The sequence below is a fragment of the Camarhynchus parvulus genome, chromosome 12, assembly GCF_901933205.1.
Source record: "Camarhynchus parvulus chromosome 12, STF_HiC, whole genome shotgun sequence".
NCBI lineage: Eukaryota > Metazoa > Chordata > Aves > Passeriformes > Thraupidae > Camarhynchus > Camarhynchus parvulus.
The window spans coordinates 9,547,703-9,575,094 of NC_044582.1; the positions used below are offsets into that span (position 1 = coordinate 9,547,703).

General features: G+C 53.3%; 1 protein-coding gene across 1 annotated transcript in view; it reads left to right on the forward strand.

Moving 5' to 3' along the window:
* The window catches only part of PLXNA1 (plexin A1), a 114,160-nt gene that overhangs the window by 65,441 nt on the left and 21,327 nt on the right, over positions 1-27,392 (forward strand). Inside the window, 13 exon segments of the mRNA XM_030957063.1 lie at positions 2,312-2,512; positions 10,537-10,633; positions 10,931-11,121; positions 14,857-15,008; positions 15,297-15,417; positions 15,756-15,892; positions 16,423-16,590; positions 17,460-17,553; positions 18,040-18,279; positions 18,437-18,580; positions 19,256-19,490; positions 20,851-20,993; positions 23,471-23,727. Coding sequence (XP_030812923.1) covers positions 2,312-2,512; positions 10,537-10,633; positions 10,931-11,121; positions 14,857-15,008; positions 15,297-15,417; positions 15,756-15,892; positions 16,423-16,590; positions 17,460-17,553; positions 18,040-18,279; positions 18,437-18,580; positions 19,256-19,490; positions 20,851-20,993; positions 23,471-23,727 — 2,180 coding nt within the window.

A 27,392-nucleotide genomic window follows, 5' to 3' on the forward strand; every position in this document is an offset into this window, starting at 1 on the left:
ATCTGATGTGTGATGTTTGGGAGTTTGTGTGAGCTGGGGCCTTGCCTTTCTGCTTATCCCATGCCTTCATAGCTGCCTCCTGCTGGGGCCTGGGGCTCTGCTGGGAGGGCTGTTTTTGGCAGGACACAGAGCTCTGTGGGCTGTGCAGAGTGTTCCCAAGGGATGGAAGCCCTGGGCAGTGCCAGACCGAGTTGTGTCAGAGGTTGGACTTGCTCATAGGGGAAATGAGTTGTCCTTGCACCCCCACCCCTCTGGGCACCCTGGGCGCCCACCAGCACCAGGTGCTTCCTGTTTGGGCACAGCCTGACATTTTTGCTGGATGAGACACTTCTGCTGGCAGATGTGGAGCCTGTGACATCATGGGGGGATTGGGCTCAAACTGGGAATGAGCAGAATGAGCCCCCCCTACCTGTGTGGGGAGAGGGAGACCCGTGCCTGCTGTGCTCCCTGGGCATGCCTGCACACAGCCGTGGTGAGCCCAGCCTGGGGGCATGGACTTACCCACCACCCCGGCTGGGCTGCAGCAATAATTACTGAAAGAAGAGGCGATAGGAGTGCTGGAGAGTGAGCCAGGAGTTAATATTTGCCAAGTGTGAGTGTGCCCTGTGAGGAAGGCTCATGGCACCCATGGGGTCCCCCTGCAGTGTGGAGGAGATCAAGCAGGTGGGGGCTGCTTCCTCTGACAGCACTTCCAAGCTGGGAACTGGTGAGGGAAAGCCACCATGCAGTCATGGGGACACCCATAGAAATGGCAACAGGCATGAGCTGTGTCCCCACTGTGAGTTGAGCTGATTCTGGAAGTGGGGGGGAACTGAAGCCCCACTTTGCAGAGTGGCAGCCGTGATACAGAGCAGGGAGGTGGCAGAGCAGTGCCCGGTGTCCCCAGACTGCCCCAGCCCTGTTGCCATCTCTGGTTTGGGGCTAACACTACTGATCCTCTCAGCTTTTATTTTATTTAGTGTGTTTTGGAGATAAATAGTTTCTCCCCTTGAAAACTGTGCTTTTGGGGAGTACAGACTTATGAAGAACAGAAAACCCAAAGAGTAAAAGTGGTTGGGTTTTTCTGTCAAGATTCACTAAATGAAACAGTTTCTTTTTTTTTTCTCTGCATTGTTTGAAAGTTAATTAATCATACTGGCAGAGATAAAGCCTGGCACTTTGCAAGGCTCAGCCTGGCTTGCTGCAGGATGGCAGGAGGCAGCTGGGCAGCCTTGGTCACACATGGCTGCTGGTGGCCTTGGGGCCAGAGCTGCCCCTGCAGCTGCACTGTGACCATGGGAAGCTTTGTGAGAGCAGTGGAGCGCTGTGTCCACTGCATTTCTGTTTCTAAAGCAGCTCACACGTTATTCCCTCTTGATGTTATTTCAAGCCAGCACTCCCAGGAGTAGCTGCTGTAGGTGTGAGACCTGTGCCCGCCTCAGCAAAGTCGGTGTGGGATTGCATCAGGCTGTTGTTGCAGAAGTGTTACCCGCCAGGGCTGCAGAGCTGTTTTGCTGCCTGAGCTCATTTATTTTTGCTCCCTCCTGCTCCTCTGTGCTTTGCACACCAGAGTCACCAGCTCCCCTGGAGCAGCTGGGAGCCCGTGGCTATTAAAAGTGGAGTGCTTTGCCCTCCCAATGTCTCCTTCCCCAGGGGCTGGCAGGGAGGTGCTTTCCTCAGCAGCATCCCCTGGCTGGAGTCACTGTGTGCTGGGCAGCCTGCAGCCAGGCTGGGTGGGGTGACACTGCTTTGAGCTGGTGCAAATAGAAGCAGCAGCAGCAAAATTTGCTGCAGAGCAGGTTCTCTGGCACACTGCAGGAGCACATTGCTGTGTCAAAGAGGGAAAAGGCTTTTCTGTCTGCTTATGAGGGAAGGGGGATGGAGGCTGTAAGGGAAGCAGGAGGGCTGAACAGGTAGCTTGACAGTGCACAGTCCAGTGGGCACTGACTCTGAAACCTACTGGCTGCAATGATGGCATTGAAGTCCATATTGTTGCCACTCGGCCCAAACACGTGTTGCTGTTGCAGCGGCAGGTTACAGATTCCAGAGATGGATCTTCTCCCCACCTCCCACCTAAATCAACCCGAGCTGTAGAAAACACTCTCCTGCCCTGCCACCAGGTTCCTTTGTGCTCTTCTTTCCTGTCTTCAAAGCTTTGGGCAGAGCAGGCATAGGATGCTGGTTTGGGGTTGCTGCACATGAGGATTTTCTCAAGCATGTGCTCAGGGTGGTGTTTTTGCAGTGCATTGCCAAGCCTGCCAGCCAGGAGAGGGTCACAGGGGTCCTGGGGGAATGTTCCTGTCTCATCATCTACTTCTTGTCCCCCTTGCAGGACTGCCCTCAGATCCTGCCTTCCACCCAGATCTACATCCCCGTGGGTGTGGTGAAGCCCATCACGCTGACGGCCAAGAACCTGCCGCAGCCGCAGTCGGGGCAGCGCAACTACGAGTGCATCTTCCACATCCCGGGCAGCACCACGCGCGTCACCGCCCTGCGCTTCAACAGCACCAGCATCCAGTGCCAGAACACCTCGGTGAGTGGGGCAGCAGCTCCCCTTGCCCTGGGCCCTGTCTGTGGGCTGCTCCATCCTGCTGCCCCAGGCCCAGCCCAGCTCGTTGCATGGGCAGTTTTGCTCTCTCGTGGCAGGTACAGGGTTTGTGTTGTTGTGGGGTGTGAGGGGGGCTTCCTGCCACTACTCCCAGGTGCACTGGGAGGCTGCTTGGGGTCGTTCCAGATAGGATCAGTGCTGAAGCCACCAGGATTTAGGGAGCACTTCCAAGGAAATTGGGTTTGCAAAGCTGAAGAAAGTTGCCTGGACTGCAGCCAGCTGGGCCCGGATGTGCTGGAGCCCCCTGACACCAAGCTGTCCCATTTTACAGGCGGGACAGAGGGAACACCTCTGTGTCCCATTGCACACGTGGAGCCCTCCACATGCAGCTGTGCCTGCCAGCCCTGCAAGCACTTCCCCTCCTCCCCTGCAGCCTCTGTCCATCCCTGACTCCATCCCTGATCTGACCAGCAGCTGCTTCCTTCCCCTGCCTGCCTCCCATGCTCCCTGCATCACTCCCTGCCTCTGTGTCCTTGCGCCCTGTCACTTCAGCTCTCTCCTACAGGCATCTCTGCCCTCTGCAGGCACCTTATCCCTAAGTGGGAGGGGGTTTAGCAGCCCTGGGTGAGCTGTGTGTGTGCCTCTCGCTGGGCACTAGCCCATGCACAAAGCCACTCTGGGTGCTAATAGCCCCACTGGGAGCTGCCATTGCTCAGCTCCTCAGCTGCCTGCTGTGCTCTACACCGACCTGCCCTCATCCAGATGCAGCCAGCCCCTCCCTTTGCTTGCCCATTTAATCCTTTTAAAATTTGTTTTTCATCTCTCCTACTGTGAAAGCTCATTTGCAGCCTAACACCAGTGCTGATCCCTGCTCTCTTTGGTGGCACAAGTGACATTTAGAAACCACTGAAGATGAGCACTGGCTCCCTCCCTCCTCCAGCAATCCCAGGGCTGCAGAGGACAGGAGGAGCATCCTGAGCCGTTGCCTCCTGCCCTGGGCAGCAGCCCTGGGGGATGCTGTGCAGCCAGTGCAGCCTCCTGCCGGCTCTCCCCTGCCTGGAGCTGCCTCCTGCCCAGTTCTGTAGTGTGGGGTTTGGCTGAGTTTGTTCCAAAGCAGTCTGGGACACGTGTGCCGCAGGATGCTCCCTGTGGGGAAGTGCTGTGGCTGCACAGCGCTGACAGCAGCAGCCTGATGGCTCCTGGGGGTGCTGGGGAGAGGTGCCTGAGCCACGGGGGAGCCTTTACATAACAGAGGTGGAGCTTGCAGGGAGGCTCTGAACGGTGTGGACTCATTTCTCCGCACAGTGTTTCAACTTGTCAAGCAGGGGGGAGAGTCTGAAGCACAGTGCATTCCCTGTGTTTCCCAAGGGATGCTGTGGCTGCCAGGATTGCATGGCCTCTGCAGCTCTACTCCAGAGGGATAGGACAGCTGTAACCAGCACCTTTTCCTGGGCTGACAGTGGTGGATGTTTGACCTGGAAGTTGTCAGGGATGCTGTGAAAACAGCACAAATTGTCAGAAGGGCATGTGTGTGGTGTTGTGAGGTGCATGGGGAGCAGGTAGCAGCAGCTCCATGGGCTGCACTCTGGGGCAGGAGATGTGGCTTTTGGGTGCAAGGTGGCTTCACAAAGAGAAAAAGAGAGTTTTGACTTGAAAGAAGCTGCTTTGCTTTCAGGGTCTGCTCGCCTGCTTTAATGTTTGAGGGCAATGAGCCAGGCTGCATTATGGTGTGGGGGATTCAGATTCACACTTGTGTGGTGTTTGTCTCCTTCATGCCTTTTGGCAGTCCATCTGGCTGCTTGATAGTGCTTCAGGCTCTCCCAGCCGTGGCCCAACGGCTTCTTCCGTTGCACTTCATCCTTTGGGTTAGGATTTTGGTGTGGAGAGCACTGGCAAGTGGAGAAATAGGAAAAAGATGACATCTTCCCAGCCAACTAGTGAAGGATGGATGCCAAAAGGCATTTCAGTACACAGTGTTTCCAGGAGTTCAGTGAGATCTAAACAAGAGGTTAAATACTCTGTGGAATAAGGGATGAATTCCTGAATCACTGGTGAATGAAAGGCATAATAAGTCAAGCCCCTTAAAACTCTTTGTCTTTTGTTTCAGTGCTTGTCAAACTCCAATGACTTGTTAGCACTCTGAAGAAAAGGCATCTTGGTTAAATATTCCGCAGTCCATTCATTAAGGTCTGAGTGTTGACTATAAACATCGTTGGAAACACCCAATAGATCTTTGGCAAACTCAAGGGAGACCAGCTCTGGTATTCCCCAACATCCCAAGCCATAAACAAGCTGAAAGAACATTTTCTGCCTCCTCACTTTGGTCTCTTTCTGCTCTTCAAGAGGAAAGCAACCCTAATGGTTTTCCACATATATTGTAAAGATGCAAAAAGGAAAGACAAGCCTAACTAAGAAAATGAAGATCTTTGCCAATAAACTAATTTTTGCCAATTGATTGCTTTTAATCTTCTGGAGGCAGACTTTTCCAGGCTTGCTTTTTGCAGTAGAGGATGGAGAAACAGTCAGCTGTCTTAATGCATAAAGTTGATGCCACTGAGATTCATTCTCCAAATATCCTTACCTCTGCCTATTCTTACCCATCTGACATTCCTCCACAGAGGTCATCCTCCTGATTGCTGCAGAAGTGGAACAGTTTTGCAGTTGAAAAGTGCCACAGTCCCAAATCTGCACTAATGCCTGTAACATTGGACTTGATCTGATTTAGCCTTGGCCTTTGCAAAATGGCTACAGGTGTTTCTCGCTGTCAAGGCTTTGGCTTTTTCTCTCTAAAATGTTCCTTTTAAGGGTGAAATAGCCCCAGAGCTGCTGTTTCCCTTTAAATGTATAAATAGGAAGAACCCCTGATCTCCTCTTCTTGAGCTTGTTGTCTCAGCACTTTAAATTAAGCATCATGCCTCAGTTATTTCCCTTTCTGTTTAACCAAAGCCCCACGTGGTGAGGAGCAGCTGTGCCACCTCCCTGGCTCCCTTTTGGTTCCTTTCTCACCAGTGCCCCTGGCATGGAGAGCCCACCTTGCCCACTGTTTCTGCTGTGGCTGTGGGGGTTCCTGCCCTCTGGCTCAGCTCAGGTTGGGATGTTCACCCTGGAGTGAGCATTATTGCTGGGACACAGTGGTGTGGGTGCAGAGCAAGCTGGGCTGGCAGGGTGGGCACATGTGTGGTGCCCAGTGTGGATGCTGGGGAGTGAGGTAAGACCTCTCAGGTTTATGTTTTCTGGGTATTTTTTGGTTGCTGTAGAACCTGGGTGTTGCTCTGGCGTATTCCCAGGGTCTCAGATTATCATACCATGCTGAGTTTGAGGCAAGAGGAATCCAGGTGAAGAAGCTTGTGTGTGATTGGAGAAGAAAGGAGGGGATCCATGTGAAAAGAGAAAAAGGAGATGCAGAAGCAGAGGCTGAGCGTTACTGTCAAGTTGTGCCGTTGTGCGGATGACGGTGTTTTACTCGGCCCAGGGTATATTTATAGAGGAACATAAATCATACACACATGCCCTGTTCTGAGCACTGCACACCTCCACTATATGTATCTCTAATTAACCAGCCATGGAGAGGGAAGCAGCATTGGAGCCCACAGCCCCAGCTCCGTTCGCCAACAAAGCCGTGCTCTCCATCCTAGCGGTGCCTACATTTATCTTTCCTGCAGCAGTGTTTAAAGTGAAAAGGGAGTATCAGGAGAGTTTGATAGGATCCAATTAAATTCCAGCAGATAAAATAATGATGAATTGCAGTTGAGCCCTGGCGAGACGCGATGTACATTACTGCCGTCCCTGTAGTGCGGGGAAGGAGTTGAGGTCATCAACTACAGAAAAACTAGGACACAGCTGCAGCCCGAGCTCTCCTCCAGAAATGCAGCCCAGGGGGATGGTGCATGTGGGAGTGAGGGGGGCTGCACAGGAAATTTGGATGTGTGGGTTTGCCTGCAGAGGAGCAGCCCCTCTGCTGCGTTCCCCGGGGATGGGTTGGGCAGGTCGTGGCTGCAGTGGGATGGATGCCCTGTGGAAAGGGTGTGATGGCTGTGGGGCTGCCCTGCCTCCTCTGGCATGGGAAGGGCTGGTGCCTCGTCCAGTGGGCATGGCATTTGCAGGAACATCCCAAAGTGCATCTCAGTGCAATCTGCCCACAGATTTGGGGTTTTTCCTGCTAGCTGCAGCTGTGTCTCCTGTGTGGCTCCCTGGAGGCACCTCTCAGGGTGCTGAACCTCTCATCCCAAGGGAAGCTGGGTAGCTGTCAGTGTCTGTTGCTGCTAGCTGGTGGGTGTGTGAGCAGTGAGCTTCCTAGAATCAAAAGTGTGACTTCCACAGCAGGTGACAGCCACAGCCCTTGTTGTGTGCAGGGCTGGTGGCATTCCCTGCATGGGAGCCGGGTGGATGTGAGAATCAGAGATGTGAAAAGAATGTGAGGTTGGTGGTTGTTATTTGGGAAGATGCCTGAGATGAGTTTTGGGTAAAGAGTCTTGAGAAAGGCTTAGTGAGGAGTTCTCTTGCCTGAACTTCATCTCTGCAGAAGATGCAGTTCTCTGGGAAGATCGGTATCCAGGTGGGTGTGGCTGAAACATCCTCTGTCCTCTCTTCCACATTTGCTTTGTAAGCTCTTCAGGGAGGGACAGGGACACTGGCTGGGTTAGGTAAGGGGCCAGGCAGTTCTCATCTCAGTTGCTGACTCACTTGATGGCATCTTTTCTCCTATCCCCTTCTGTGGGCTGTGCTGCATCAGAGCACATCACTTTTGGGCACTGTTGGTTTGCTCTCAGGCTGTGCCTGTTGCGTGTTGCTCCCAGAGCAAACATCCCTTTCCCATAGCTTGTCTTCCAAGCCAAATCATCCTTTGGCACTGCTGGGGGTCCTGGGCACCTTTGTAGAGTGAAAGACGGTCTGACAGCAGGATTGCCTGGGTAGGTGCATCCCCTCACTCACACCCATCCTGGCCTACTCTCCTGCTGCTCATCCCAGTCTGCTGCCAGCCACTGGGATTGATTCACTGGGAGGTTAATAACAATTAAATGTTTAATGGGTGTTTAACACCATGTTAGCTCAGAACAGGGAGGAACCAGTGTGCTGGAACCTGTTGGCTGTCTGTGGGCTCTTTTTTGGTTCCCATAGGATGGACAGATTGGTAAGCACCCCCTGCCTGATCCCCACCAGCTGTGGGGCCTTCGGGGCTGGAAGGTGGCTGCTGCTTTACTTGGATGCTGCTGCCTCCCTGGCTGTGGGTGGAGAGGCCACTTTTGTGCTTGCAGTATGGCAAGGGCTGTTGTGAGGAGGCCTTTTGGAAACACCTTTCAAAATACGAGACGTTTTGGAAATTAGATCTGATGGATCTCCAAGTCCCAGGAGGCCAAGCCTGGAGCCCCTGCAGCTGCAGCTCCTGCCTGTGCACAGCCAAGTCCTGACTCCAGCTCCAAGGTTCCACAGGGACCAGGAACAGCATCCAAGCCACAGACCCATTGCTGTCTCTGCAGGGCAGGTTAGAGGCTGCTGACAGACATGCAGATGCAGAGGACACATTTTCATTTAAGTCCTTGTTCCCTTAGTGATCCCACACTTTGAACACCAGCTGAGGCAATGACTCCTGGTCTGCCACTTCCCTTCACACAGTCCTGTGCTCCCGCTGCTCCCCGCTGTCTGCTCCAGCTCCCTGCCACAGCAAAGTCAACATCCTCAGTACTGTGTCCTTTCCCAGAGGGAGACTGTCTCTCATGCAGTTGGCCTCTTGCTGTCTCAGGACTGGTGCACAAAGAGTTAATATTCTCCCTCCCTCTCCCCTTATTCTTCTTCCTCCAACCCACCTCCCAGAAGAACTAATTTCCAAAAGCAGCCGGGGCAGAGAGATGCAAATAAATGTTTTGGACAGCTGCAGGCTGGATGCCTTCCCGAGATGCCAGGGCCCCAAATGAGACATGTCAGAGTACAAATTGAAAATGCCAATTTCACTTATGCTGCCACGTGGCTCGTCACAGCTAAATTCTGCTCCAGCACTGCCACCACCCTCCCCAGCATGTGCTCCCTCCTGCTGCCAGGAAATGGGCTCTGCTCACTGCTATGGGTCTGGCCAGCTCCCTGTTGTGGTTCTGTTGAGGATATCCTTGGGTGGGAGTAGGGTAGGGCAAGGTGAACAGATCTGGACTCCTAGCCAAGTTCTGGCTTCATTTTCCCAGGCCTGCTAACAGGAATGTTGCTGGGAGGCTCTGGTGGTGGATGGTGCCTGGTGGGGATGTGGTGAAAGTTATCTGAGCAAACACAGTGAGAGGTGCCATGCCCAGATGGTTCTGTTGGGGGTGATGGGGCTCTGCCTGTAGACAGGAGGTGGTGGAGGAGCTCTTGGATTTGCTGCTGGCTGTGTTATGTCTGACAACTGCTGTGTGCAGCTGACCAGCAGCAGCCTTCCTCCCTGGGGAAGGCTGCATTTTGGGGTCCTCCACCCTTCATTTGGGTGGGGTGGCTCATGGACAAAGGATCACCAAGAAAAAGCTGTGATGGAGGACCAGGCTTGGCTCTCATTGGCACGCTGTAGTGCTGAGGGAGGGGTGTGTTGCTGTAGCCAGGTCTCACTCTGGGCATGTGCCCCATTTTGGTGCCGTGTCTGATGCTGGGCTGGTGATGCTGCCTGTCTGGGAGAGACTCAGCACAGCTTTGATGGTCAGGTGAGAAGACTGAAGTGTTGTTTTCCAGCTGGCCTCCTTCATGGGCCACCCCTTGGGGAGGGGTCGAGTAGAACAGAGCCCCTGCAGAGGGTCCTGTGTGGGGCAGCAGCTGAGGCAGGGCTGGAGGAGATGCTGAGGCCACCACCTCTTGGTACAGCCTGGGGCTGTGAAAGGTGACACTGGGACTGCCTGGAGGTGGTGGCAGGGCTGTGCGTGAACCACTGCTGGTGCATCTACCGCTCTCTAACAAACTCCAGCAAGCCATGAATCATTCATTTAATCTCTCCTGACACGCCTGTCATTTTCTCAGGCGAGGAGCGGGGAATCTCTTGCCGAAGGAGGTCATTAGCTGTCAGGGATGGTTCCAAATGCCTTCCTGCCTCTGTATCGATTAAACCTCTCTGGCTGCATGCAGGGGCTTTGCAGGGAATACTGATGGTGCTGCTGGGCTGGGACTCAGATGTTGAGGCAGGGGAGAGGGGTCTGGGTGGGGAGAAGGTGCTGGCAGGGACAGAAGGAGAAATGGAGGTGGATTTGTCTGGACAGCAGCAGGTCCAAGGGCCTGAGTTTTGGGTCTCCTAAAGCTGGGGAGGGTAGGATTCCCTGGTGTCACCTTCCTGAATGGAAACTCAGGGTGGTAGTTCCAGTCCTGAAATGGAGAGCAGCCAATGTCCAAGCACAGTGTGGAGCTGGGACTGGGGCATCTCTCCTGAGCTCTTTCTGAGGGCTGATGTGGTACTGGAGTGGTCCTCAGCTCTGTCCCACCCACAGCCATGTGGCCACAGCTTTGTCATTTTGTTATGGGTGATGGGGCTGGAGGGGACTGTGAGGGACATCCTCCCACCAGCTGTTGAGGGTGACTCTACTGAATCCACTCCTGTGATGTGCCCAGCCTGTCCTCCCCAAGCTTCACTAGTGATGACCATATCCCAGATATCCAACTGAGCATCCCTGGAGTGGGGAGGACATGCGGAAGGGCTCGGGAACCTTGTGGGGAGAAGTACATATGTGCTGCAGAGGCACCATCTGTTTCTTCATCTTCCAGCAGCAGCAGCTTCAGACCTTTGAGTTGATGGGCTTTGGGTCTATTTACAAACCCTCTGTTTTGCTGCTTTATCTTTTTTTGTCAGTCCAGCCCACTGGTTTCATGTGCTGTGACTGGTGCTTTGATGAGTGGCTGTCAGACCTGTTTGTCCCTAGCCAGCAAGTCCCAGCCAGGACCCCATCCCTCTCCTCTGGCTGATGGGAGACATGCATGTAAAGAGATTATATGTTTCTCTATGCCCCTCACCACTAGGACATTTGTCTCAATAATTAACAGGCTCTGCCTCCTTGTGTTTCCTCCTGCAGTATTTCTACGAAGGGAATGACATCAGTGACCTGCCCGTCAACTTGTCTGTGGTCTGGAATGGGAACTTTGTCATTGACAACCCCCAGAACATCCAGGGTGAGTGAGGGATGGGATGGGACCTGGCCCAGTGCCCCCTCAGCCTCCAGCCCACCCTGGCCCTGACCATAGTTTGCACCATGCTTTGGTGGGTTTTTAAACAAAAGGCTTTTCCCAAGGAGCTTTGGGAGGAACTCCACTTTGGTGTTGAGTCCAGGGTGCTGCTAGCTGCTTCCTGCGGGGATTTGTCCCACTGGGAGCTGGTGGGAACGGCCAAGAGCAGGTGCCTTTTCCCCCAAAACCTTTTCCCATGGTGTGGGGAGCCGTGCTGACCCTGCCCTCCTCCCTCCCTTGCAGCCCACCTGTACAAGTGCTCGGCGCTGCGGGAGAGCTGCGGGCTGTGCCTCAAGGCCGACCCGCGCGTCGAGTGCGGCTGGTGCGTGTCGGAGCGGCGCTGCTCGCTGCGCCAGCACTGCCTGGCCTACGAGAGCAGCTGGATGCACGCCAGCAGCGGCAGCAGCCGCTGCACCGACCCCAAAATCACCAAGGTACGTGCCACACCCTGTGCCCACCCCAAAATCACCAAGGTACGTGCTACACCCTGTGCCAACCCCAAAATCACCAAGGTACGTGCCACACCCTGTGCCCACCCCAAAATCACCAAGGTACGTGCTGCACCCTGTGCCAACCCCAAAATCACCAAGGTACGTGCTGCACCCTGTGCCAACCCCAAAATCACCAAGGTACGTGCCACATCCTGTGCAGACCCCAAAATCACCAAGGTTTGTGGGACACCCTGTGCCGAGGGACCCTGATAGGATATGGAGATGGGGCTCTCTGGGCAGCTCACAGCAGTCAGATCTACTCAGTGTTTAGTAATTGAGTGTTTTTTGTCACCAGTTTCATTTCCAAGGCTAAAATCCTCTCTCCACCACCCCTGTGCACTGGGCTTTCTGGCTCATTTGCAAAATTCCAACCCGTCCTGCACACGACTGAGGGATCCAGGGAAGCTCTAGGTTGCTTCCTATGTTGCCATGTGCACTGGGGCCATCAGTTCATCATCATCATCCCAGTTCCCTGACAGCTTTTATGACCTTTGCTTTTATGATTGTGTATATTAATATTCACATGCCTGTTGGGCTGGGATCCAGGTTCACAAGGAGGTACTGGTGGATATTTCAGCTGGATACCTTCTGCTAACCCACGGCTGGCCGGCCTCGAAGGTGTTAATTACTGGAGTCTTAGCACAGGATCTGATCTGTTTGGGTTTCAGTGCCTTATCTGATGGAGGCTGGAAATGAGAGTGTTGGCTTTTCCCAGTGCACATGGATGGGCCCTGCAGTGTGCTGGGTGGCAGCCATGGGGAGAGAGAGGGGAACAGCCCTGCTGGGCACATCCCTGCCTGCAAGAAGTACTGCCTGCAGAGTTGCCTGGCGCTGGTGGAGTGCTGGCAGGAGAAAGGATCCATTCCTGAAAAAGTGAGATTGAGCCTCAGGGCCTGCATCCCTACATGGAAGTTGTGTGCAGAGCTGCAGGGCTCCCTGTCATCTTCCCACAGTGCTCAGGCTGAACTCCCCAAATCCAGACCCCTAGGGATGATGGGAATGGAGAATGCTGTGGGGCAGGTCATGGCCTTGCTGTAGGCTGTGCCCTGGTCCTCTTTTGTTCAGATGACCAGGGCTGCAGGCATTTACACACACACACCACTCACAGCAGCTTCCCAGCAGCTGATGGTGGCCAGCATTGGTCACAGCAGTTGGTCCAGAGCTGATGGTAACAGCTCTCCCACCCTGAATCATTATGAGATTTTACAGTAATTGCAGGTGTAGCAGGAACACATCTGTTAGCAGGTAGGCTTGACCTTGGCACTGCTCTGTGTCAGTGCCCTGGGAGGTGGCAGGCAGTGTGGATGTGCAGTGGTTGTTGGTGTGATGCTGCTCCTGTAGCCTGCCTGCTGCCTCCCACTACCCCAGTCTCACATCTGGGCTGTGGGCATGCTTGCAAGTGGTCCAGAGGAAAGCTTAGTGCAGAGAGGGCAGCACAGGGCAATGGGGGAGAAGAGTGTCCTACAGTGGTTTCATGAGGAGGTGGAGGCTCCTTCCTGGCCAGCTCACTAGAGTGCAGGTGTCCTCATGGTGGTGGGGCTGGGCTGGGAGATGACCATGATTCTTCACCCTTGAATCATTTGCCCATTGTTCAGTGGTGGGGACAAGCCCCTTCCAAACCTCTATGGTGTCTTGCCTAGTGCTCACTGTGACCCTCAGAGTGACATCCTTTCCCTTGGGAAGGGGGTACCCCTTGGCCTCTGCACCTCCTGGCTGTGCTGTGGCCACCAGAGCTGAGAGCAAGCCAACTGCTTGTACCCACTGGAGCTGGTTGCTTGTTGATGTAAAAGGACCCTATGAAACCAATTAGGAGAAAAGCAGCATTGTTTGTTGGGGCCAGGGGTCCAGAGGTGGAGAGGGGAAAAGGGGGGTTGAGCAGCTATTGCTCTCCTTGGCAGCTCCCCCGCTCCCACACACCTTGCTTAGCTGTGACCTCCCTGTGCTGGGTGGCCAACGATGTCATTTCGTTCTTGGGCTCCTTCCTCCCCAAACACGTGGCCCTTGTCAGCTTTGCTGCGGAGGAGGAGGCTGGAACACGCAGGAGCAGCTTTTAACACTCATTTAGAAACACCAAACAAACAGCCTCTTCTGCCAGCCTTCCCACCAGAGCTTTCTGAAGGGGAAGACCCAACCTGCTGCTGGCTGCAGCTGCTAGAACGAGCTCCAATCCCAGACTTGGGCAGGGGCTGAACAAGTTTTAGGCAAACAGTGGTTCCCCACAGCCCCAGAGGGTTTCGTTGCTGTGTAAATAGTGAGCTGTGACTGCCTTGGCATGACCCAGGGTTCAGGCACCAGTCCTACCTCTGATGCTGGCCTGGGACGTGTCCTGCAGGATGCCTGTGTGGAAGGGGACTGGGTGCTCCTCTCTGAGTTCGTGTGTGCTGAAGGTCACCAGCCCAGGGACAGAAGTTAACCCCAGAGGCAATGGCTGTAGTGGGACTGTGTGGAAACAGCCCCTGGCTCCATGCAGTCCATCAGGGTTGATGATATGGACAGTGTCCACTGCTGCATATTTCCCACCCTCAGCTCATCTGCTTTTCCTTGCTGTGGAGATGATGTTCAGGAATGAGCCCTTCACAAGGAGGAGGAGGATCCATCTCAGGCCCCAGGGCTACAGCTGCCCAGCTTTGCCAAGAATGGAAAGAGCTTACACATGCTTGGTCATGGCTTGAATCTGTCCAGGAGCTGGGTTTAGTGCAGGCAGAGGTGCCTGGCAGTGCTAGAGGGGAGGAGAGGCTGCTCTCAGCCATCACCTGCAATAGAACCATCCCTTCCCCTGGGTCAGGCTGGGATTTCTTCCTGGACTGACCCAGCCTGCATTGCCCTCTCCCTCTGCTGCTGCCTGCAGCTGTCTTCTCCTCTGCTGTGTCTTTGTGTCACTGGGTACCCAGCTGTGTCCCCAGGCCCACTCAGGGCATGCAGCTCTGCCATTCATCCCAGTCAGTGCTGCAGGTGGGCGCTGACCTCGGGACCAGCAATCACTGATGTAAAACTGCCTGTAATTGCCTGGTTGGAGGCAGTGTCCCCATGTACCTTGGAACAGGGCCCACACCTCTGTTCATCCCTCATTCTGCCACTGTCTGTCAGGCCACACCTGTCTGCTTTATTGGGCATCATCCTGGTAAATGAGGCATGGTGCTGGGCTGAGGTCCCCTCCCTTCCCAACTGGCCTCAGCAAGGGGTTTGCTGGGGAAGAGAAACACATTTCCCCCCACCTGCCATTTCACCTCTGCAGGAACCTGTTGGAGATACTTTCTCCTTTGAGGACATCTCGGACATGGGAATCACATCCCTGGGCACCTGGGACCTGGCCAAAAGCCAGGCACATCCAGGCGCTTCCTTGCTGGTTCAGCTGATGCTACCCTGTCTCCTCCAACTCTTGTGTTCTTGTCACCTAGGAGATGGCTGTGCCTGCAGGAGGGTGTCCCTATCCCCGCCCTCTGCTTGGACACAGCTGATGTCTCCTGGCTAGTTCCTGGGGGGATTTTGTGGATACAGCTGTCACTGGGGAGGTCTTTCCTGCCCTGTGGGCAGCTTACAGATGTGCTGGCATTTCTCATCACCTGTCTGCTCCTTGCTGCTTGTGACACACATCCTGCAGCTGCCTGGGCTGCAGCCTGCCTCAGTAAGGTATCCCTGTGGCTCTGCATCCTGGTGACAGACCATGCTCTCTCCTAGCTGTTCCCTGAGACAGGCCCCAGACAAGGAGGGACCCGTCTGACCATCACTGGCGAGAACCTGGGCCTGAAGTTTGAGGATGTTCGCTGGGGTGTGCGAGTGGGCAAGGTGGCCTGCATCCCCATCGAGAGCGAGTACATCAGCGCCGAGCAGTAAGTGCCTGCTGAGGGGTGGGTGTGCTCCAGGTCACCTCAGGAGGCTTAGGACAGCACTGATGGTGTTCAAATGCTGCCTGTGGCTGCAAAAGGCATAGAGCTGAACTGGGAGGGAAGTATGTGCTGGTTATGGTTGCTCTGGGAAGGGCTCAAAGGCTTTAGGGAAGCTTCTCTGAGGGCCACCGCCTTGGTTTCTTGTGGATCTGCTGGCGCCTGAGACCTTTGCTTTGCACAGGGAGTGTCTTGGTGCCGGGACACTGAGAGTTTCTTACTGTTCTCTCTTAGGATTGTGTGTGAAATCGGAGATGCCAGCCAGAGCAAGGTGCATGAGGCACGGGTAGAAGTGTGCATCCGTGACTGCATGCCCAGCTACCGGGCCATATCCCCCAAGACCTTCACCTTTGTGGTAAGCCCGATGCTGGGGACAGGTCTGTCACCTCGAAAGGGAGGTGGTGCTGGGTGGTTTTGGGTGGTTTTCTGGCTGAGTTGGAAAATTTGCCATCATTTTCCTGAGGGGGAGGTGGGGGTTCTCTGGTCAGGCATTGAGTCATGATGATTGAATTTTTCCAAGGCTGCCACTGCTCTGCCTCCCCACTGTCCTGCTGGCACTGCCAGGCTTCAGTACTGCTGCTGTCTCACAGGTCCCTCTCCTCTGTGGCCCTGTCACCTGGTTGAAGCTGCCTGGGGGTAAGGATTTCAGTTCCCAGCCTGTCTGACTCCAGGGATGCCCTTTTCCTTTGACAGATGCCCACTTTCTCCCGTGTTGTCCCAGCCCGGGGCCCTCTCTCTGGTGGCACCTGGATTGCCATCGAAGGCACCCACCTCAACGCTGGCAGCAACGTCTCTGTGACCATCGGGGGACGGCCCTGTGCTTTTTCATGGTGAGGGGCACACAGGGTGGTGGAGGGTGGGCAACAGGCACCTTCCAAGGCAGTGGGACCCCCAGACAGAGCAGCAGCCAGAGGCCTGGGCTAGGAAGCCAGGAGAGACCATGGGAGGCCAAACCCCCTGGGTGGCCAAAGGTGTCTCCTCTTGAAACCTCTGTGTGTCAGAGGCTGCAGGAAGAGCCCTAAGAACAGAGATTTTTCTCTAAAAGCACAAAGCCCTGAGGCATGAAGTGGATAATTTTTAGATTAGGGATGATAATGGAGCGGCTCTTTAAATATTTTCCTGCGGTAATTACTGGTTATCAGCCCTAATCGCTGCTGTTTGCAGCCGCTGCACGATGGGAACGCTCAGGAGCTGCTCAGTCTTTCCCGCCTGCCTTTTGTTTCATTTCTTGGGTTTTTGGTTTTTTCTTTTTTTCCTCCTTTCTCTCTTCACCCCGCAGCTGTTTCAGAAAGGGAGAGGGGCTGGGGCAGGGGGCTGCCTGGCTGCCTGGGCACTGACAGGTTGTGTGTTTCTGCCCCAGGAGAAGCGCCCGTGAGATTCGCTGCAGGACCCCCCCAGGGCACACCCCCGGCGGCTCCCCCATCCTCATCAACATCAACCGGGCAGAGCTGAGCAACCCAGAGGTCAAGTACAACTACACAGAGGACCCCACCATCCAGAAGATTGATCCTGAATGGAGCATCAACAGGTGAATTGCAAGGAGCTTGTGGGATGAATGGGAGACTGTTTCCCACATGGATTTCCTGCTCCTGATGGGCACATCTCAGTGCTGTGATAACTGCCAGGCTGCACTCCAGAGATGTGGCAAGAGGAGTGTGAGCAATGGCTTGGCACCAGGGCCCTGCTAACTCCTGGCCTACAGTGCTCAGCCTGGCAGGGGGCAAAGCAGAGAGTGCTTTGGATCTGCTTAATTTCAGCTTGACATTTGGTGGCGGCAAATAAAATTAAAATATTTCCCATCGGGGGATTTTTTGAAATGTTTACATATTTTCCTAAAAGGCTTGAATTGGCTGGAGAGGAGGCGAAGGAATCCATTAAGAGCTAGTGCCAAGGGAAACCTTCCCCAGGCTGTTGATGAGGAGCAAGCTCCCCAGAGGCATGGCCAAGGTCTCTGGGAGCACGGGGCTTTTAACACCAAATCATGGAGAAAACCTGGCAGAGTTCAGCCTCTCCTGTCACCCACTGCCTCTGTGATGAAGAAAGGGTGGCAGAGGAGCTTGTACTTGGGATGCTTTCCTGTTGTGAATGCTTAGTTGGCTTTAGCTTGGGAGCCATCTTTAGACCCTAAACCTGCACACAGGGTGGGATGTCAGTGTTAATCACCAGGTTTTATATCCCTAGTTGGCCCTTGGGTCAGCTGAAATGATTTTACATTGATGCAGGCCAGGTCCTGCCAGGCATGCAACATATGGGTGGGATAAGAGATACCTGGGGCATGGTGTCTCACCCAGGCTGGGGCAGATGGGCATCTGGCTGGAGATGATGGCTGCTTCCTTCCTAGAACTGGGCATCCAGTGCCAAGCTGCCTTTCCTAACCCACTGTCTCCATGTCTCTAGTGGTGGGACATTGCTGACTGTGACTGGCACCAACCTGGCCACCATCAAAGAGCCCAGGATCCGGGCCAAGTACTGCAGCTCTGAAAGGGAGAATGTAAGTGGTGCTGGCTGGGGCTGAGGGCAGAGCACAAAGAGGAGGGATGCTGTCTGTGTGCAACACAGGGCAGAAAGTGCACCCTTTGCCCTTCAGGTGTGATGGTCTGGAGAGGCTGAGGTCCAGGGGCTGCTGCCCCAATGAGAGGCACCAATCTCTCTGCAGAGCCTCCAGCCAGGTGCTTTCAGGAGAGGGTTGAAATCTCAGCATTCAAAATAGTGGGAGGTTTGTGGGATATCTATTGGATATTGACAAAGAAAGAGCCCATCCCCAGTGACATCTTGCCTGCCACCCCTTGCACATCCATTGCAGACAGGAGTCTGTCTCTGCCCTGGGGTGGGATGTGATGCCTGTTGATAGAACAGAACAGGAGATCCCAAATCTGAATCCTATGTCCAGAGCCACTGCTTTCAGGAGATCCTTGTGGGGTCTGATCCTGCCCACCTTGTTGGGAGTGGGTCTGACCTCGTTCTGTGTCTCCTGCAGAACTGCACTGTCTACAATGACACCACCATGGTGTGCTACGCTCCCTCCATTGACAACCCTGTGCGGAGCCCTCCCGAGCTTGGCGACCGCCCGGATGAGATCGGCTTTGTCATGGATAACGTCCAGGCCCTGCTGATCATCAACACCACCAATTTTGTCTACTACCCAGACCCTGTCTTTGAGCCACTCAGCCCCACAGGGATGCTGGAGCTGAAGCCCAGCTCTCCCCTCATCCTCAAGGTAAAGAGTCTGTGCCTGGGGGCAGAAGTAGGGACATGTCCCTCTGTGGAGGTGGCATTTTGTCTCTCCTGGAGCAAAGATTTTGCCCTGTGCTGGGTTTTTTTAAACATTCCCCATTGCATGAGAACTGACAGTCTCATTCCTTGTCCCCTCAAAGGGCAGGAACCTGCTCCCACCAGCTGCTGGTAACTCCCGCCTCAACTACACGGTGCTGATCGGAGACACTCCCTGCACCCTCACGGTCTCTGAGACACAGCTCCTCTGCGAGTCCCCCAACCTCACTGGCCAGCACAAAGTCACAGTAAGTGCTGACATTGGTGCCTTTGCTCCTTGTGCCTCTTGTCTCAGAATGTCAGTCTTTATCCCAGCACCAGCCCTGCTGTGTGCTCGTCCTTGAATGAGGACCAGATAATAGGTGTATGTGCAAGAGCGTTCCACAGGAGTCATCTTCCTGCTCCCTAGGCATCCCTCTTCCTAATTACATGTTTGGTAAGGCCAAATACTTTGTCACCCTCCCCCACACTCAGCTTGGTGTTACTGTGCCCTGGCTGGCGCTGGATGCAAGGCAGGGGGTATTCCCACCTCTCCCCCTCAGTGCTGGCACATGCTGCAAGGCAGGCTCCTTTGTTTGTGTGGTTGTAGTGCAGCAATGCTCACGCTCCAGGACTCTGCCATGTTAAAAGGGACCCAGCACAGTCCTCCCCAGGCTCCCCATCCGTGGGGAAACTTGCTTTACATCCCATCTGTTACTGTAATGTTGTCTGAATGAGACATCAAACTCTGTGCCTGCTCCACGTGCACTGGCAGGGTGTGTGCTGCGTGCCATCGAAGCGCCTCGCGCTGCTCGTGCCATGCCTGCGTTTGCCCTGGGCTGGGAGTCACACCCCAGTTCCCAGCACGGTGGGCGCAGCAAGGAGGGCTCCCTGTGGCACACATTCCCTGACAGCAGCTCCATTTTTCCCCTGCTGTGGTGCAGATCAAGGCTGGAGGGTTCGAGTTCTCACCAGGGACGCTGCAGATCTACTCGGACAGCTTGCTCACCCTGCCCGCCATCATCGGCATCGGCGGCGGCGGCGGCCTGCTCCTCCTCATCATCATCATCGTCCTCATCGCCTACAAGCGCAAGTCCCGGGATGCTGACCGCACCCTGAAACGTCTCCAGCTGCAGATGGACAACCTGGAGTCCCGGGTGGCCCTGGAGTGCAAGGAGGGTGAGGGATCCCTTTGCCATCAGCATGGGGGTCTTTGGGTGTTTCTTACTGCTCCAAGGCTCAGCGTGCTCCTACCCTTTCCTTACTGCCTTTCAGAAAGGGAATGGGAATGGGCAGAGCTGCTTTGTCAGTGGAAGTGAACTCATTTTAGGGATTTGGGGATTTTTCCAGTTAAGAAGTTCTCCTCCGTTTCTCCAAGTGGGACAAAAGAGAGCAAGTAGGGTAGCGAAGGTTTCCTGTGAGTGGGCAGTAGATCTCTCATTATGTGACAGACAGAAGCTGTGAAATTGGACAGAATTCCTTGTATGATACTGCTGATAAAACCTAATTGCCCATTATCCCCCTGAGCTGGCTCCAGAGGCCCCGACCCTGCCAGCCACAGCCACAAGCAGCCCGGACACTGTGAATGAAGCAGGCACTGAAAACAAGATAATAAAAAGGGGAAAGAAAGACAAACCTTTGCTCCCCTAAGTCCCCATCCCTCCACATGCCTGTGGATGGCACTGGTGACAGGGAGAGGGGAGGGAGCTGGTGGAGGGGATGGTGTCTTGTCTTCCACAGCTGGCAGATAAAAGGATCTGCTTTTAATTAAAAGGCACAATCTCTTCCCTGCCTTTTCTCTTTTCTAGTCCCACTAGTTACAGATAAGATAGCACGCCTTTCAAGCTGACGGTTTGTTTTTTCTCATCAGGCTGACGAGCCTGCAGTCCTCTGCCTGGCTTTCAGCTCCCTTTAAAGTGCTGTTAATTTGATTTTTCTGAGGGTTTTCTCCCCCCACCCCAACCCCTTTCCCTGGTGCCTTTCCAGGACTCTTCTCCCATCAGCTTTTCCCTGTAGGTGCAATTAAAGGTTCAGGAGCCCCCTGGATCATGTTCCCCTGGGAGTTACAGCTGCCTCTGCTGGGATCAGGAGGTTCCAGGGTGTATGTGTTCATGGTCTTCTCTCAAGTAGTATTTAGGTCAAAAAGAAATGAGGGCAATCTTGTGATTTAGGCTAACATTTTCCCCAAGAAGCTCTGTTTTTGTTCAAACCTTGCTTTTCCTCCCTGCCCCCAGCATCCCTGGGAGGCTGCAAGTGCTGGGCAGGGGGGATTTGACCCCCCTGAGACCTGGCAGTTCTGTTCCCAAATCTGCCACTTCATTTATTCCGGAGATGTCATCCCGACACTCTGCAGCTCAATTTCTCCATCTGTGACATGGGGACAGCAATCACAGCCTGCCAGGAAGAGGAATGCTGAGAATATTCATGCCTTGGGGAGGGTCCACCCGTGGGGTGCTGGGGGTGTGATGAGGGGCTGAGTGCCAACGCTGTGTGCCGAGACTCCAGGATGTGTTGTTTAATTCTGCTTTTCCCTCCCTAGCCTTTGCTGAGCTGCAGACAGACATCAACGAGCTGACCAATGACCTGGATGGGGCTGGCATCCCCTTTCTGGATTACCGCACCTACGCCATGCGGGTTCTCTTCCCGGGGATAGAAGACCACCCTGTGTTGAAAGAGATGGAGGTGTGGGTCTGTCTGTCTGTCTCTGTAGTGTTTCACACTGGGGATGTGCTCCTGCACAGTCCCCTGCACGAGCCCCTGTGCCCCAGGGCTGGAGAGATGCTTTGGTTGGATGCTGGCCCGGCGTGGTGCATCTCTCCACGTGGCAGCCGGCGCGGATGTGGACTGGCTGCCAAATGGTTACTGCATTCTCTGACATTAATATCAATATTTATATTAATATCATTGCTGCTGTCATTTTCTACAGCACTTGCTTTATTCAATTGGGTTTGTTTGATGCCTGACTGGTCGCTTGTTTTTAGCAGGGTTGTCTGACATCGCCTGCTTGCTTGGCTCCATTTCCCCATGCAGAACCCATCCTTGGCATCCTTCCTCTGCTCCCCAAACCAGCTCCTTCTCTTCTCCTGTCCTCCCCACCTCTGTATAATTTAGTGCATGCAATTGCATAGCAATTGCCTCTTGTGTGCTGGGCTGCTGAGGCCACTCTTGATTACAAGAGGAAGGAGGGGGGTGACCTTCGCTTCCCCTTACTGCTGACCCAGCACAGTAATTAATGTCGACGTGGGCTTCACAATGTATTTAGGAGAAGTAATTGGCCCTGGTGCAAGATGCACGGTCACTAATTACAACACAACAAGCTCTTACCAACTGCAAGTGCACGTGCTGGTGTTGTACACCAGCATGGCTACGGCGTGGGCCCTGGCCCTCTGCCTGCTCTGTTTCCCCAGCCCCTAATCCCAGCTCTGGAGGGTGGTGGGGACCCTGTTTCCATGGATTTCCCCTTGCAGCTCAGGTTTCCGGATGCTCAGAGCCAAAGCAGGCATGTAGGTCTCCCTGGGGCACAGCCCTTCCTGTCTGTGCAGATGCCTGGCTCTCCTCTCACCTCTGCTCTTGCTCTTAAAGAATTTCCCTAAAGAGGGAAAGTGGAAAGGGTATCAAAAAGGGTATCAGAGGAGGAATTTTGCATTTGGTGTGGCAGACTGGATAGACTTTGTCCATTTCCAGCTCCTAACCCAAAACATCCTGCCTGAGAGAGCACACCAGCTCAGCCTGGCCTGGGAAGCAAGGGGTTCAATTTGCGAAGGGGAAAAAAAATCCCCAAAAGAGATTAAATAAAGCAACTAGAGTTGTGTAAGCTTCATATAATTTAATCAGGTTTGCTTTTATTTGTCTCTTTACTCAGAGTGTAACATTAGCTATTGCAAGTGACGGAAGGAAGCTTGCTCACGCACATGCTAATCCACAGTGAGCACCGGTACCAGCTCCCTTCCTCTGCAGGCTTTAGGGGCAGGCTGGCTGCTTTATGAGAATTTAAGCCTGATTAAATATTTAACTCAGTATTGTTCATTTATTTCTGCTAATGATCAGCAAGTTGAACATGGGGCCTTGGAATTGACAGGGACTTGGTGGGAAGCAGGAAATAGTATTTTGGAGAGGGAAGTTACAACTGTGAGGAATTTCACTGAACTGAAGAGCACCAATCCAAAGTTTTGATTGAAGTGAAATGATTTGATGTGTCAAAACTCTGTTCTTCATTTTGAGTTGGTGTTTTGAAATGAAAAGTGTTGTTTTGTCTCCAAATACCGACATGAAGCGAAATTTAATGCTTATTCTCCCAATCAGGAAGACAAGGGGGGGAATTAAAGAAAAAAACTGAAAAAATGGATGTTTTATCACAGGAAGGCTTTTATTCAGAGGAAACCATCTTTTCTAAAGGGAAAATGGAGTGTTGTAAAAATACTCATTTCTGATAACAAATGTGGTCACGGCTAGCCAGACCTGGGCTGCTGATGGCAATGCAGGTGTGAAAGCATCCAAGACCAATCCCTGCTGGGTCCTACATGGCCAAACATGGCCAGAAATACAACTTCAAATGTCTCATGAGTACAGGGACTTTTATAGGGTGTGTCTGCAGTGGGACAGAGACAGATTTCTGCTATTATTTCCCTATCTGAAATCCATCCCTCCAAACCAGGCGGGTTTGCTGCTCGTGGAGCTCGGGGTTGTGGCTTTATTTGCTTTCTATGTAATACCCAAAGCACATGTTGCAGTGACTTGGGTGGGAATTGAGCTGCTTGTTAGCTGAAATTGAAAATGATAATTTGTGTGTGTGCTTGGGAGAAAAGGAATGTTTGTTTATGGGAGGGAAGTGTGTTTATGTGTCTGCACACAAGTGGGAGAGAGTCTTTGTGTGGAAGGGTGTGTCTATACAGACATACATATACACTGATGCCCTGAGACTGTGTTAACCTCATGATGGGATTTTACAAACTAGATAACTCTTGTGGAGGAACTGAGACTGATTGCCAGAGGGGAAGCTTGGTAGTAGGGATAGACCTAGTCCAGCTGCTTTTTGACCCTTTTTCATAATTTCATTTTGTGGGATTGAGAGTGAATTCAGGGTGTGGTTCTGTCCAGCCACCTTCTCATCACTATCATCCCTATCATTCCTGTCTCTCAGCTTTGCTCTATCCTTGCAGGTCCAGGCTAATGTGGAGAAGTCCTTGACCCTCTTTGGTCAGCTCCTGAACAAGAAGCACTTCTTGCTGACCTTCATCCGTACTCTGGAGGCCCAGCGGAGCTTCTCCATGCGGGACCGCGGCAACGTGGCCTCGCTCATCATGACAGCGCTGCAGGGAGAGATGGAGTATGCCACAGGGGTGCTGAAACAGCTCCTCTCCGACCTCATTGAGAAGAACTTGGAGAGCAAGAACCACCCCAAGCTGCTTTTGCGGAGGTGAGTGTCCCCCTGAGAGGCTGGAGCTGTGGGGCAGTGCCCAGACACTTCTGAGCACAGTGCCATGAGCTGGTGTCCTTTGGGGATGCCACCAGTGATGGCTTTGGTGTTGGCTGTGGCAGTGAGAGCACTGAGTCTGTGGTCAAGCATTTCCTTGCTTGTCTGTTTCAAAGTATGAGAGGGATGTGGGACTACCTGGCCCCAGCCAGCTCAGGAGCACCTGTGGGATGTTCTCACTCCAGTTTGAGCACCCGTGGGATGTTCTCACTCCAGTTTGGCCTGTGTGGGCTCGTGCTGCCTGGGAAGGAGACAGCAAGGTGCTGGCCAGGCTGGTGCAGGTAGGGTACATGCTGGTGCCAGGCACTGTGGTGTGTTGCTGTAGGTCACCTGGAGAAGGGGAGGTGACCAGGTGGTTCCCCACATCACTTGGCATGTGGGGCAGCTCTTACCTTGCCTGGTGCCTCTGTGGCTGGCAGCAGGCAGTCCTCCCTTCCCTGCTGTCTCCTCAGGGCTTACCTGCCTTGCCAGTCACATGGGGGTTTTCCTGGGAAAGTCACTCAGATCTCTGCGAGCTGGGAGTCTCTCCGGGCCAGGGGAAGTGCAAGCAGGAGGCAGCCTGCCAAGCCCTGCGTGAGTCTGCCTGCCCCATCAATATTTAACGATAGCTCTGAGCTCTCCTTCATCACGGGCTGATGAATATTGAAAGATACACCAAGTCCTGAACAAAAACTATTAATAAGCTCCACTGGTTCAGCTCGAGGCCCTTGGTGCCATCTTCTCCCTTTGCACGCCATGTGGTGCCTCCCCATGCTGACATCCAGCAGCCTGGTGCCACCAGCCTTTGGAAGAGCTGCAAGGATGGCTGAGAGGCACAGGGCTGGCACGTCACCAGAAAGGCTCTAGATACCCAGGGCATCTTTCAAACATAAACTGATGTTCATGGCATGGCCAGACTGGACAAAGCCTGTCAGGTTTTGTATGCTTGGCCCTGGGGAAACACCTGGAGAAGACCCAAATGTGGCTGGTCCCAGTTACATCCAGGTTGCCCATCTCGTTAGGCACGTTGCTTTCTTACTCTCTCTGCTTCATTTATCACATTACAAGGATGCCCTTAATGTCTCATTAGCATGTGTCAGAGGGGGTGTGTTGTGCTGATGATGGCTGTCTGGGAGTGGGGTGTGTCTTGGATGTGCCAACCGCTGTTCCCCATCCCTGTCCCCTGACTGCATTCTTAGGCTCTTCTCTTCCAATCGTTCCTCCAGAACACCAGGTTTCACTGAAATATTTAGAATGCATTTCCAGCTTCTGAAGTAAATCAATAAAATATAAATAAAAGGCATCACGAGGAGGCTGGCAGCAGCAGTGACTGAGCCATGGCAGCAGCACAGTGCCCAAAGACTGCCAGTCCCCAGCCACAGTGCTCGAGGGCCACTGCAGTTAGGACAGGGATAAGTCCCCTGGCCTGCACCTTGCTTGTTCCTCCCTGAGTGATATTTAACAAAGAGACTGTTCTTGAAGCCACGGTGCAGAGAGCTGTGCTTCTCTATCTGTTTGATTAGCCTTGCTGTTGGGTGTGAGAGTGTGCTTACTGCCCAGGGCAACTGGATTAGCATTGATCTAAGTGGGGAGAACTGTTACTTATTTATTTGGTTGTTGGATAATCCCCCCATTGCTGTGGCATCTGGCTCTATCATGGATAAAGACAAACATCCTCCAGAGCCTGAGTAGTGGCACTTCAGATAAGCATTATGGTCTTGTCAGGTCCTTTCTAGGGCCAGGGAGGATGTCTGCTGAATAGCTGCAGTCCACTTCTCCCTTGGCTTTTTCTCCATGTCCCTTCTCCCTTTTTTGTTCCCTGTCGTGGATTATTCTTTCCTGGTGGGGGCATGAAGCCTTCCCTTCCCTGAAGGCTCAAGAAATGCTGTCCTCAAATGTTTTAAGTAGGGCTGTGCTGTTCCAGGGAGGGCAAAAAGGGCTAAGCCCCATTAGCACAAGAGAAAACCTTGGAAGGGACCATATGACACTGAGTCAGCTTGAATAAACTCTGGGAAAGTGGATTTTCTGCCCCAGCCATCTGGTCTTTGGGAACTGCTCCTGGCCCATCTGCTGGGCATGACATTTTGGTTAGGCAGTGCTTGGAATTGGGCAGTGGGACTCCTTCTGGTGGCTCTAACATTTTGGTTCCTTCGGATTTTGTTTCTTGAGTCAACCATTTGTGTTTGTTTCCCTGGGGCAAGAGGAATGCAGCCATGTCCCTGAGGTTATTAGTATTGCCTGTGCTTTCAGGGCCATCTGCATTTGCAAGTGGCTGATCTGATAATTAATGGGTGGATAAGCTGGAGATTTTAGGAGTGAAGGCCATGTTAAAAATAATGAACATGTTAAGGGAGTTTTAATCTTATGGCAGAGAGATAAGGTGTGTTGCAGAGCCAGGCATGTTAAGCTGCACCTGTAGGGCTGCAGGGTTCACCAGGGTCTGGTGTCACCCTCAGGTCCTTGTCCCTCTCTCTCTGCTGGTGTGGCACATCCCGGCTGCAATACCAGCACCACGAGGTCCCTCATTCTATTCACACATTTCACACCCATCCTGAGGGATCCTGCTCTCCCTTTTGTGCATGGTCCCCAGCAGACACAGGCAACTCCCTGGGCCTTCCCTGCTATGCTGCTTTTGCATCTGGATTTGAATTGTGCTTTAGGAAACTAGGGGTAATATATAGATTTTCTCAAGGCAGCTTTGGAGTGTATATCCAAAAGCTGAAAGGCACAGCTCCATTTTTAAATTTCTTTTGGAGCAAGTGAGTGCAGCAGTGTACACTTGCAAACTCCTACATCACCACCCCACTCCAAGGAGACAGACAGCAACCCTAAACTTCACCATGCAGGCATGGAAGGGTTAAATTCCAAGCCTGGCACAGTGTCTGTGTTCCAAAAGTACAAGGAAAACAGGTTAAGTTTCCAACCACTGCTCTTACTCCCTCCTTCTTTAATCCCCTTGTTTTAAGCTGATGAGGATAAGTTTGATCAAAAATGTATTTGGGTCAAAGTTTCCAGACCTAAATCTGGTTGTGGCTTTAACCAAGGCCATGTACCAGTGGACTGGTGGTGGTCATTGTCCTCTTGCTCTGCTATGGGCCCTGGACTTTGATGCTTTAGAGATCAAGGGCTGCTTCAGGGGTTGCAGGGGAGTCCCATGTCATCAGTACTGGTGGCCTGCATAGGGCAGTGGCAGTACTGAGTGCACTGCAGGAGCAGAAGGCAACAGCAGCTCCCAGGTGGGGAAAGGGGCTTCCAGCTACATGTGTCTTTGCCTTGCAACCTCAGCCCTTCTTTCAGGTTGTGCTTTATCTGGGGAGCTTGAGGTACATTTGGGGATATTGTACTTGGCTTAGGTGCCTCATACAATCCTCCTGTGGAGAGAGCTGCCTGCTTCCAATGGGACGACACAGAAGAAACAAAGTTCATTGAAGTAGAAGGTACCAGGGAGAAGCAGAAAGCTTCTCATCCATCCCCTGGTGAGACTCCCAGTGGGACAAGGTTGAGCTTGTTGCAGTTCTCCAAATACGCTGGAGACCAATTTGCTTTTCACTCTCCTGGGGAGTGCTGATGGGCAGGCTTTCCAGCAGAGCTTGTGCTGCCTGCTCGTGCCCCTTGCTTTGAGCCTCCTT